The 13519-nt window shown below is 40.5% G+C and overlaps 1 protein-coding gene across 2 annotated transcripts in view; it reads left to right on the forward strand.

The window, feature by feature from the left end:
* Positions 1-350: 350 nt before the first annotated feature.
* EFHC1 (EF-hand domain containing 1) overlaps positions 351-13519 on the forward strand; it is a 59055-nt gene continuing 45886 nt past the window's right edge. The window contains exons 1-3 of one of the 2 annotated variants that reach the window (XM_077752835.1): positions 351-517; positions 7891-8112; positions 11698-11985. In XM_077752835.1, coding sequence (XP_077608961.1) covers positions 455-517; positions 7891-8112; positions 11698-11985 — 573 coding nt within the window. In that variant the 5' untranslated portion in view covers positions 351-454. The remainder of the gene's footprint in view (positions 518-7890; positions 8113-11697; positions 11986-13519) is intronic. The other variant, XM_077752834.1, reaches the window with a different exon arrangement.

The raw sequence follows: 13519 nt of genomic DNA on the forward strand, positions 1-13519 counted from the left end.
TTCACTTTAGTGTGAACTGGGACAAGAGCCCTTTTCCCAGGGCTGGGAGAGGAATGGCCTGAACTCAAGGAGCCGGCGGGGAGCGTGGAGAACTGGGTGAAAGGAAAGGAAGCACCTTCCCCTCCGCTGCAAATCATCTTAAGGGACCGATCCCACCCTTGGACCTCACCGCGACGACGACACCCTCTTCGCAGTCACCTCCTTCCACCCCAGCCCCCGACACCCCAGTCAAAACGCCTGAATCCGTCACCTCCTCTCCATCTAAACGCCGGAGCCCAGAGGCAGCGCATGCGCACACTCGTTGCACCCGCGTCTCGGGCCCCGCCCCCAAGCGCCGCGCTCCGGAAGTTTGGCGTTACCATGGAGCTTCCCGAGGCCCGCAGACGCTGCTCGTCGCCCCGGCAACTGGGGCGCCCAACCCTCGAGCCGGGTGCAGGCTGCAGAAGCGGCCGCGATGGTGTCCAACCCTGTGCACGGCCTGCCCTTTCTCCCGGGCTCGTCCTTTAGGGACTCCACGGTGAGGACTTCTCTGCCCAGCCCCCACCTGGCCCCACTCGCAGGCGGCCTCGGACGGCTGCCCGCCGCCACCACGCTGTCGTCCTCCCGTCCAGCTTCCTCTTCTCTTTCGCGTCCTTTGCGCTCCGCCTCCTCTCTAGTTTTTCCAGTCCACCCAGGCAGTCCACGGGCCTCCTTGTTCTCATCCTCCCAGCGGCGCTCTGGAGCCTTGCTCCTCCAGTCCCCGCCTCTTCTCCCGCTCGGTCTGTTCGCCCCAGTTTCCTCCCAAGCTCTGGCTCGGTCCCCTCCCTAGCTCGTTCCCCCACCCCGAAGCCCTCTCTGCCCAGCTCCCTTCTGAACCGCCCTCGGTCCCCCAGCCTAGCGCCTTCTCCCACTCAGCCTCCCACAACTTCGTCGTCCTTCCCGCCGCTTCATCATTCCCGCCCGTCTCCTTCCTTTTCCTTATCCTGGCTGGACCCAGCAGTCTCGGCCCTCCCCTCCCAGCTCGGTTTCCTGTCTCCTACATGTCATTTCCACGCAGTTTCCGCTGTCCGCCGGGTCCGCAGCCTGCCCTCCTCGTTTATGCTTCGATCTAGTCCCATCCCCTTTCCGTTCAGCACTTCCGCCTCGTCTACAGCTCAGTCCCACCTTCTCCCCAGTCCTGTTTTATCTTCTTTCTCAATTGCGGTGTCCCCAAAAGTGAGACTTTCCGCGCTCGACAATCTTCCTCCCAGACCATCCCTTCCTGCTTTGTAGGAGATAATTCCATCCCTTCCCTTCAACCGCAGTTAATTAGTTGGTTTTTTTCCCCCTCCCCCAGCCTATTCTTTTCTCTCTAGTTATTTGTGTAAAAGATTCCTGATTAGATAGGTTTGCTCTTTCCCTACTTTAACTGTTTTTAGTTGTGTTCTGTAGACAGAATTGCAGAGGGGGAAGAAAAGGTTTTTTCCTTTTCTTTTTTCTTTTCTTTCTTTCTTTTTTTTTTTTTTTGGCCTCCTCCTGACATAGTTTAGCCCTTGACAAAATTATTTAGTATTTGTTTCAATTCAGACATGGTTACTGAAATATATGTTTGAAGATCAATATTGAGATTCAGTAAGCTATCATAAATGAGACAATGATAATTTATATTTGAATAGTTTAATAATTTAAGCCAAAAGTTCCTTTCCATGAGTATAAAGGTAAGATAAAATATGTAGTCAACTTATTTTCTTTGGGAAAATGAGTTGAAATTGAAAGTTTGGAGTTTGGATTCTGAGTCTCTTCATAATTATTCCTGGATTAAGACACAGCATCATAGAATTTTTGCTTCAGTGGACTTTTCCATTTTATGTAATTTAGAAAATGTTGTAGGTACATTCCTGTCCTGTGCAGGAGCAGCCTAAACATCTGTTAGTGAGTGTGGGTTACCCACAAGGCAGGGTTGAGTCGATTTGGGGGATTTACAAAGGTATGGACTGGATGGGCCAGGCTCTGAGAGTATATATTGCTGTACTTCATGTAAGATGAACTGTGCATTGGACATATTTTATTTGTTTTTTTGTTTAAGTTTATTTTTATTTTGAGAGAAAGAGAATCCCAAGCAGGGATTGGGATGTGGGACTTGATCTCATGAACCTTGAGATCATGACCTGAGCTGCAATCAAGAGTCCAGCTGAGCCACCCAGGTGCCTGGACATATTTTATATTCTAAACACACTTGCCAAGTATCAATCTATTTGCCTTATTTGAAATTTGGAAAACATGGTCACTGTCTTTATTCAGCAGTGAAGAACTAAGTATATACAACACTTAGAGCATTCAGAGGGTGAACCATAATGACTAAGGGGCAGGAGGCTACCCAGCATCTGGTATTTTGTTACAGCAACCTGAACAGACTAAGACAGTTTGTAAATATTTTCTCCCATTCCTGAGATTGCCTTGTCATTTTGTTATTTCCTTTGCCTTACAGTACAGAGCTTTCTAGTTTGATGTAGTTCCACTTGTTTATTTTTGCTTCTCCTGACTGTGGTTTTAGTATTATATCCAAAAGTCAAGACCAGTATCAAGAAGCTCTTTTTCTTTGTTTTCTTCTAGGAAGTTTACAATTCCAGGTCTTATGTTTAAGACTTCACTACACTCTGAGTCAATTTTTGTGAGTTCCATAAAATAGGGATCCAGTTTCATTCTTTTGCATGGGGATACCCAATTTTCCTAGCATCATTTATTGAAGAGACTGTCCTTTCCCCATTGTGTATTCTTGGCACCCTTGTCATAGATAGTTGACCATATATGCATGAGTTTATTTCTGGGCTCTATTCTTTTTTTTTTTTAATAATTTATTGTCACGTTGGTTTCCATATAACACCCAGTGCTCATCCCCANTGTAGGAGGGTGTTCTGGGCTCTATTCTGCTCCATTAGCTTATGTATCTCTTTTTACCCCAGTACACACAGTTTTGATTACTATAGCTTTGTTTTTTTGTTTTTTAATTTTTTTAATGTTTTATTTATTTTTGAAGGAGTGCAAGTGGGGGAGGGGCAGAGAAGGGGACAAAGGATCCATAGCCAGCTCTATGCTGACAGTAGCCATCCTGATGTGGGGCTTGAACTCATAAACTGTGAGATAATGACATAAACTGAAGTCAAAGTCAGATGCTCAACTGACTGAGACACTCAGGTGCCCCTGATTACTATAGCTTTGTAATGATAGTTTGAAATCAGGAAATGTGATACCTCCAGATTTGTTCTTCTTTCTCAAGATTGCTTTGGCTATTTGGGGTCTTTTGTGGTTCTATGTGAATTATAGGATTGTTTTTTCAATTAATGTGAAAAATGCCATTGGAATTTTGATAAGGATTGCATTGAATCTGTAGACTTTGGATGGTGTGGACCTTTAAACAATATTAATTCTTCCAATTCAAGAACACAGGAAATCTTTCCATTTGTTTCTGCCTTCTTTAATTTCTTTCATCAGTGTCTTACAGTTTTCAGTGTATAGGTTTTTCATGTCCTTTGTTAAATTTATTCCTACATATTTTATGGTTTTTGATGCTATTATAAATGGAATTGTTTTCTTAATTTCACCTTTAGATATTTCATTGTTAGTCTATAGACACACAATTGATCTCTGTATGTTGGTTTTGTATCCTGCAACTTTACTGAATTCATTGATTAGTTCTAACAGTTTTTTGGTGGAGTCTTTAGGGTTTTCTGAATGTAAGATTATGTCATCTGCATACAAAGAGAGTTTTACTTCTTCCTTTCCTGTTTGGATGCGTCTTACTTCTTTTTGTTGCCTGACTGCTCTGGCTAGGACTTCCAGTACTATGGTGAATAAGAAGGGTAAAAGTGGGTACCCTTATTTTGTTCCTGGTCTTAGAAGAAAAGGTTTCAACCTTTCACCATCGAGTAGGATGCTAGGTCTGGCTTGTCACATATGGCCTTTATTATGTTGAGATATGTTCCTTCTTTACTTAGTCTGTCAAATTTTTATTATGAATGGATGTTGTATTTTGTCAAACTCTTTTTCTCCATCTATTGAGAGGATCATATGATTTTTATCTTTCATTCTATTAATGTGGTGTATAACATGTATTGATCTGTGTATGTTGAACCATCCTTGCATCTCAGGGATATTACATATAATCTGAAGCATATATATATTATATATAAAAATATATATATAAAAATTTATATATAAAACAGTCTGTTTTACACTGGAAGGAATTCAACCTTGACACATACAAAAATTCTACCCTTTTCCTCTCCTCCCCTTTATGTTTTTCATGTCACCATTTACATCTTTTTACATTTTGTATCCATGAACAAATTGTTGGAGCTAGAAAGGTTTTCAATACTTTAGTCCTTTAATCTTTATACTAGAGTTAAGAAGTGAACACATCACTATGTTACAGTTTTAGGGTATTCTGAATCCAATTGTATGCTTACCTTTACCCAGGTGTTTTACTTTCATGTTACTAATCAAGGCCTTTTTGTTGTAACTTGAAGAACTTCTTTCAGCATTTCTCCTAAGGCATGTTTAGTGGCGATGAATCTTCTTGTGTTTTGTTTATTAGGGAAAGTCTTCATCTTGCCTTCATTTCTAAAGCATGTATTTCCAGATAAAGTGTGCTGGGTTGGCAGTTTCTTTTCTTTCTTTAGTTTTGAGAGAGAGAACAGGCACGAGCAAGGGAGGGGCAGAGAGATGGGGACAGAGGATCTGAAGTGGGCTCTGCCCTGACAGCAGAGAGTTTGATGCAGGGCTCGAACCCACGAATGGTGAGATCATGACCTGAGCCCAAGTCAGATGCTCAACCAACTGAGCCATCTAGATACCCTGCAGTTTCTTTCTTTTAGCACTTTGAGTAGATCATCCCTTTGTCTCCTGGCCTGCAAGATCTCTGCTGAGAAATCCACTGATATTTTATCAAGATTCCCTTGTATGAGAGAGTTTTTTTTCTTTTACTGCTTTTAAAATTCTGTCTTTGATTTTAGACAGTTTTATTATGTGTCTTGGAGAAGATTATTTTGGATTGAGATTTTGAGGTACCTATAGCTTCATGAACTTGAATGTCCACATCTCTCCCCAGGTTTGAGAAGTTTGCGGCCATTATTTCTTTAAATAAGCTTTCTACCCCTTTCTGTCTTCTCCTAGACAAGGAATCAGTGATGCATACATGACTTCTCTTGTTTCCCATAAGTCCCATGTGCTTTCTTCTTGCCTTCATTGTTTTTTGTTTTTGTTTTTTGTTTTATTTTGTTTTCGCTCCTCTGATTGGATAACTTCAATTCATTTGTCTTCTAGCATACAGATTCTTTCTTCTGCTTGTTCAAGTGTTCTGTTGAAGCTATAGTTGAAATCTTCAGTCATTGTGTCCTTTAGCCCCCAAATTCCTTTGGTTCTTTTTTATGTTGAACTTCTCATTTTGTTCCTTTGTTGTTTTCCTGATATCATTAAATTGCTTATCTGTGTTCTTTGTAGGTCTCTGAGTATCTTTAGGACAATTTTGAATTTTTTTTTTATCAGGCAATTCCTGGTTCTCCATTTCTTTGCGGCCAGTTACTATAGATGGTGGAGTCATGTTTCCCTGATTCTTCATGATCCCTGTATCCTGCATAAGTGCCTTCACATGAAGAAGCAGTCACCTCTTCCAGACTTTATAGACTGACTCTAGTAAGGGAGTGGGTGGAGGCATGCTGAAGCTTGCTGTGATCCTGGGGCTACTGGTGTATGTAGGGCACCAAGTGCAGAGGTGTGTGGCGGCATTGGGTTCAGACTGAGGGACAAGATGTCTCTTTGGCCCAGGCCACTGGGATCTACAGCACTGACAACTGGGTAGTCCTTGGTAGATAGTACAGGGGGTCCACAGTGGCTTCAAGGACTATTGGGGTCTTTAGCAGTACCTCTGGATCCAGCAGCCAGGGACCAGGGCAAGCAGCAGTGGTGGCTGGAGCAGGTAGTATACACATTCTTGGCTGCAGGGTGCCCGCTGTGGGTGCCTGTGTAGTGCCAGGGGCCATTTGCAGACACACACAAAGCGGTGGGAGCCAGAGCAGCCAAGGGCCAGGGCCATCTAGGGGCTCACTGGTAGCTGCAGAGGCCCTGGTTGTTGGCTTGTCCTCCTGTGGCTGCGCACTCTCCTCTCTGGCATGCACACTGCACTAGAGGCCTGTGATAACTGATGACGGTTGGGTCATGTGCAACGCAGCTGGAAGGGCTGGTTCAAAGTGCATGAATTGGGGAGGGGTCAGCCAGGGGTGTCCGTGTTGGCATCTTGCACTCAGGCAGCTGCAGAGGCCAGAGCTGGCTGCCAGAGTGGTTCCCAGGCTCTGGCGGAGACATGGGGAGGGGAGGAGATGGGGAGAGGTTTGGATGTCTGGCATCGTGAATACCTGGGGGATAAAAGCTGGTGACATCTGCAGAGGGTACCGAGTGGCTACAGCTATACTGGCCCTTGGCTTTGGGTCAGTGGTCCTGACTGCCGGGTTTGTCTGCAGAGCAGGTGTCTGCACACCGCAGTCATTCCCACTGAGTGGCTGCTGCCAGTCACCCTTCCTTTTCTTCCGTGCTCCTAGCTGGCTTTGTACCCTTCAGCTTTGCCCATCTGGGTGGGATGAAACTGAAGTGGGACCTTTGTGGACTGCCTCAAAAGACTGGAGAAGCTGGTTGCTCATCCTGCCCTTCCTTCCTGGCCAGGGAACCTCTTTCTGGCCGGAAGTTCCTCTTGGCATTGAATAGTGCTGACTTGGGGGACGAGATGACGCAGGCAAAATGAAGCTGTCTTCCTTCTCTCCTTGTATAGTTATTCTCAGATTTTTTGTTTCACTGTGTTGCTACAACTTCCTATCTGGACTCCAGAGCGCTTCCAGAGCTGTTTTTGTTCATGGATAACTAACTGTTCAATTGCTGATCTTTGTGGAGGGATACGGAAGCTGGGGTGTCCTATGTTACCATCTTGGTCTCTTCTCTGCCTTCAAAAATATTTCCTTTCCACTTTTTTCTTTTTAATTTAATCTTTTGTTTTTTTAGTTACCCCCAAAAATGTGTTCATTGCAAAAAAATAAATTAAAACCAACATAATTCAGAAAGAAGACAGAGAACGTCCAAATCCAGTTTCTTTTTATGCACATGTTTGCATATTTCTAATTATAGTATACATGTAATTTTATATGCTGCTTTTTTGGGCTTATTAAATCATAAACATTTTCCCCAGATTGCCATGTGGTATTTAAAACCAATATTTTAATGGTTGCATCATAGTCCATTAAGTGAGTTTTCCATCATTAACTCATATGTTTGTCTTTTATGTTATTTCCAATGTTTCACTATTGCAATTAACATTATAATGGTCAGCTTTAGACATATTGTTCTTTCCCATAATTTTGGATTATACTTTTAAAATAAAGGATCAAGGGTGGAATTATTGAGTTCAAGACTTTGAATATATAATACCCACTTGCTTTTCAAAGAATTATCGGAATGTATCAGTGTTACTATAACAAGAAGGGCCTTTTATTTCAGATAAAAATTCATTTCACAGAGTCGGATCTTCTAGGTTCCATGGTTTATGAGCACTAGATAAGATTAAAAACAGGAAGAATTAAGTGAAGGATTAAGAGTATAGATGAGATAATATTTTAGTTTCTCATGAAAAGTGAGCTGGTAATTAAATTGAGCATTCTGGAGGAGGGCTTTAAATTTATTTTAAGCTCAGGCTGCTGTGTTTCTCCCTGTTCCAGACCAGGTGTTTCAGCTTAAAATATAAGAACCTTCTAGTCTCGGTAAACTTTTTGATGTAAGGTTTGTGATGTTTGTAAGCAAGGGTTTAAATTTATGATGTTTTTGAAAGTTAGCTCTTTTAACTGACACATATTTATATAATATTATTAATGAAACACTTCTCTTCTTCCTCAGAAAACAGCATTTCATAGAAGCCAGACACTGGGCTACAGGAATGGCTATGCAGTTGTTCGACGTCCAACAGTTGGGGTAGGCGGGGCCCGGCTTCCGGTCAACCAGCTGTCCCAGACCGAGCTGGATGAGTTGGCCAACAGGGCACCGGCTCTGACCTATGGCCAGCCTAAGCAGGCCCCACCTGCGGAATTTATTCCTGCACATGTGGCTTTTGACAAAAAGGTATCATTTGGGACTTCAGGGTACCTCTTGAGTTCAGATTACTGAGAGCCAACTGTTGGCAGAAAAGTCAACAGCAAACCACAGGTTTTCCAGAGTGCTCTGAGGGGAAAATTGTTCAAATGCCTCAACCTTTAGTCATAGACAGCTGAGCTCAGGATTGAAAGAGGCTTTCTTTAGTCAGGAAGCCTGTTACAGAAAATAATTCCCCATAGCCTTCACTGAAAGATTTTCCTAATACAGTTAAAGAAAAGGTGGATGATTTCTGAGTTCTCGAGTTCATATTGCTCCATGTTTATCAGCTCGGCGCAGTCTACTTTTTGAAAAGTCTTGTCCATATGATGACAAATTCTTAGTCTCTATGAAATGCAAAATGTCCTCATGACAATAACTCGCTCCGTCTTTGATCAGTTTTGTCCAGTCTGTCTCCATAAGTTTTTATTTTTCAGGGAAAATTTCAGATTTGGCACAAATAACCAAAGGGTAGTGTAATGTTATTGTTTGTTTTTCATTTACCCTTATGCTTTTGTAATGTGGGCTGTTTTATTTCCATCTGGTGACAATTCCATATCATCCTTGATTTTCCTTGTCAGTGAGCCTCCTCTTTTAACTAACGTGAGGTAGTCCTAACCCTGGCCGCACCACAGAATCCCTACTGGGACTTAAGAAACTGAAATACGTACCTAACCCTCATTGATTCTAATTTCCAGATGATGTTTATGTATAACCGGGTCTGAGAACTACTGATCAGTTTTTATGTTTGCTTTCCTAGCCCAATTTCTTTTTCTCTTTTTTTATTTTTCTTTCCATTTTATTATTTTTGTTAAATGTCTATACTATGTTCATCCAGCTAGTCAACTTTCATTGAGTAGCTATTGAAACTAGAGACTGGAAGTTATAAAGTAACTTGGTGGTGAAACTATACTATTTACATTCATAATTACTTTAACATATCAGCCAGAATCCTTATAATCCCCCTTTCCTCATCTCGGTGAACTCATCCGATAGGAACACGTTCACATACCCATTCACAGGGTGAACTATAAATATCCAGTAACAGATTCAGTCAGTTATGTGACTGGGTGTTTCTTTACCTTTTTCTTGTTGCTCTGTGAGTCTACAGATAGTTTCACCCCCAGCCATGCCCCTAACCCCAAGTTTGGCCTCAGCCAAGCCAGTCAACTACCCTGAGTCTCTGTTTCTTCCTTTGTAAAATGAGGGAGGTTTAATTAGTTGATCACTTCTGGCTTTCACATTTTGTGTATGTATATATCGGTGGCTCAAATACAGACCATTTCACGCATGAATTATCACCTCCCCACTAGCAGTGATCATGTCTCCATTTCAGTTATTTACAGTTGATCTAAAATGTTCCTTGAAAATGGTCTTTTATCTTTTGCTTTTAACATATTATCTTTCTCCTTTATTATTATTATTTTTTAATATTTTTATTTATTTCCAGGAGAGAGAGAGAGACGGCGTGAACAGGGGAGGGTCAGAGAGAGAGGGAGACACAGACTGTGAAACAGGCTCCAGGCTCTGAGCTGGCAGTCAGCACAGAGCCCGACGCGGGGCTCGAACCCACGAACCGCGAGATCATGACCTAAGCGAAAGTCGGACGCTTAACCGACTAAGCCTTATCTTTCTCCTTTAAATGCGTTATTCCTTTCAGCCATTTCATCTTTTTATTATGAATTTTAAGGCTTTTACTCCATTATATGCATATTTGCCTCTGCAATTGCCTTCTCTCTTTTGGTTTTTAATCTTGTTTTTACAAAATAGACACTATACCTTTTTAGCAACAGCACTCATGTATAAAATATTCGTCTTCCCATTCATCAAGCTATATTTGTGTTTTCACCAAAGGGTCTCCTTAGTTTGTTCCTCTAATTCTAGTAGAGATTTAGGTTGACACTCTTGCCTACCTACATTCTAATATTTTCTCTCCCTGAGAAGAAAGATTAAAAATACAAACAGAAAAATAGAAATTTTAAAATTAATCTCAAAGATTATCAACACAAGCTTTTAATGTTTAAAAAAAATTTTTTAATGTTTCTTTTTTTGAGAGAGAGTGACAGAGTACAAGTGGGGGGGTGGGGCAGAGAGAGAGGGAGACACAGAATCCAAACTAGGCTCCATAGCTCTAAGCTGTCAGTACAGAGACAAATTCAGGGCTTGGATTCATGAACTATGAGATCATGACCTGAGGTGAAGTCAGATGCTTAACGGACTGAGCCACTCAGGTGCCCCAAGCTTTTAATGTTTTTTATTTATTTATTTTATTTTATTTTATTTGTTATTTTATTTTATTTTATTTTATTTTATTTTACAAATAGTTTATTGTCAAATTAGTTTCCACATAACACCCAGTGCTCATCCCCACAAGTGTCCTCCTCCATGCNTTTTTTAAATGTGCATTTGATGTGTCATTTTGACTTCCCACTGAGGCATCCCGGAGGATTTGCTCTATCTATCTACAGTGAGGGTATTTACATGCCACCCAAAGATGCTGTGGTAGATGGATGATTTGACTCTCATTCATATAAATTTCTAAGAATAAATATGTCATTAATATGCATTTACAGGGGACTCTTATTTAAATAAACGGACTTGAGCCTTCATTTTCATTTTGAAACCAGAAATCATAGTTGTGCCCAAATTTCTTACTCTTTCCAAAAATTCAAAGAGAGATTTTTGACATAGAAGTGAAGCTAGGAGAGTTAAGGTCTTTATGCCATCTCATCAAGGAACACAGTACTAAATAGTCTATGTGTTTGAGTATCTCTAGCAGAGGTCAGCAGACTTTCTGTAAAGGACCAGATATAAATATTTTGGGCTTTGCTGCTGTCTTAGTCTACTTGAGCTGCCATAATAAAATACCATATACTGGTGCCTTACATAATAGAAATTAATTTTCTCATGGTTCTGGAGACTGGAATTCTAAGATCAAGGGTCCTGCTGACTTGGTGTCTGGTGAGGGCTCTTTTCCTGGCTTTAGACAGCTGTCTTCTTGCTGTGTCCTCACATGGCCTTTCCTCAGTGTGGGTATGCTGACAGAGAGATCTTTCTCTCTTTACAAAGCCATCAGTTCAATTGGACTAGGGACCTCCTTTAAGCTTTCTAAAGTCTCTGTCTCCAAATGAGTCATATTTTAAGGGTTAGGGCTTCTAAATACAAATTTTTTGGGTGGGGAGACGCAGCAGCAGTCTATAAGGTCCCTCTCACAACTGTTCAATTTTGCCTTTGTAATGGGAAAGCAGCCATTAGCAAATACATTGTTAATTATTTACATAATTATTTGTGGATACTGAAATTCAAATTTCATATCATTTCCATGTGTTGTGAAATTTTATTTTTTTAACTATTCAAATATGTGGGGGAAAAAACATTCTTAGCTTGTAGGTCATACAAAATCAGGTGGCAGGGATAGATCTGTCTCACAGACCGTAGTTTAGTAACCTTCGATTTAGAAAATAAGAATGATGAGTATTCAGTTCTCCCTTAGTGGTTCTCTTTATAGGGAATACTTGATATTTTTTGGATGAGAGACTAATACAATGCCATTTCTCCCTGCTTCACGTGTTATAGGTGCTGAAATTTGATGCTTATTTCCAAGAAGACGTTCCTATGTCAACTGAGGAACATTATAGGATTCGTCAAGTGAACATTTACTACTACCTGGAAGATGACAGCATGTCTGTCATGGAGCCTGTTGTGGAAAACTCTGGGATCCCTCAAGGCAAGTTAATCAAACGCCAGCGGCTCGCCAAAAATGACCAGGGGGACCATTACCATTGGAAAGACCTCAATCGAGGAATAAACATTACAATTTATGGCAAAACTTTCCACCTCGTTGACTGTGACCGATTCACACAGGTATAGTATATATTTCTAGAAATTGTGATGTCTGAAGCATCATTCTAATTTACGTAAGGACGTTTTATTTATTAGGGTAAGAGGAAGATTCCTGTCGTCTGTCCCATATGGATTATTATACAGGTTGAGTTGGTGTTTGTGTGTTGCTGATATGTGTCAACACTGTATAGTGACATCACTTTTTTCACATATCCTTTCAAATAAAATTAAACCCTCATCATAGCTGAATCATTTGATAAGAAACCAGCTCCATGCCAGTGCAAATGGAAAACAGGGAAGGTAATACCTTTGATGGGATAGAAGTATGAAAGAGGCATTGGACAATTTATCTGAAGTATGAATAGATAAAAATTCTAAAATATCTCTAAAAAATAGAATTACCTTTATTAGTAGATATGAGCCTAACATTTTTTGTGTAGTTCATATTTTTCCTGTAAATCATATTTGCTGTATTCTGGAGAAACATTACTAACTAAAGAGTTTCTGAAATCATTTTTATTTTATTTTATTTTATTTTACAAATAGTTTATTGTCAAATTAGTTTCCACATAACACCCAGTGNGAAATCATTTTTAAAGGAGAATACTTGTTTATATTGAGAAGAAGCCTCCATTTCCTCTATTTCATAAATATGGATTTTTGACAACCTGAAGTTATGTGTGTGTGTGTGTGTACACATATATACAGAGAGAGGATCCTTTCTTTACCGCAAAATGTAGGTGTTAAAAAGTCAATTATCAATTTGTTTTAGTTAAAAAATTTTCTAAAAAAAATAAAAATAAAAAATAAAAATTTCTAGAAGTGAAGATGTAGTTTCTGAATTACTTTGTGCTTTTCATCTCATGTTACCTAATGCCACATGTGATTAATCTTTACCATGCACCGAGCTCCTATGAATTTATTTATTTTTTGCATTTAGTTATTTATTTAGCAAATACTGATTGATTCCCTGCTCTGTACCAAGCATGGTCCTTGGGACAGGCCAGGGATATAGACCTGCCCTTATGAAGCCTATTACATTCTGGCTGGAGGAGACAAACAATGAGCAAACAAATAACATGTCAGATGCCGCTAAGATCTGTGGGAGAAACTAGAGCTGAGTAAAGGGGAGCAGAGTGTAAGGGGGGCACTGTGTGTAGAAGCTGGTCAGGGAAGACCTCAGTGATAAGACGACCCATGAACAGAGACCTCAAGGAAGTGAAGAGAGGAGACCTGGCATCCATGCCTTTCCAGAGCAACAGAGAGAAACAGTGTAGAAGGTAGAAGTACTAGACCATCTTTGAAATATTGTCCCCTTTAAGCATGTTTTGATCTCTCATGTTTTAGGTTTTTAAGGTCCCTTTTTTTAATCATAGGGCAGTTTTGGAGTTGTGTCAATAATGAGGAATTATAGAATTATATAAATTTCAGGTATTACAACTATTTTTATAATTGACTCTTTATGGACAATTTGAATTTTGGCAGTTCATTACTGACTGGCGATCTAAGCCAGTTACAGTCCATTCTCATTTTTTATGGTACTTCTGTTCTATAA

This window comes from Crocuta crocuta, unplaced genomic scaffold (genome assembly GCF_008692635.1).
Source record: "Crocuta crocuta isolate KB4526 unplaced genomic scaffold, BGI_CrCroc_1.0 scaffold291, whole genome shotgun sequence".
Lineage (NCBI taxonomy): Eukaryota > Metazoa > Chordata > Mammalia > Carnivora > Hyaenidae > Crocuta > Crocuta crocuta.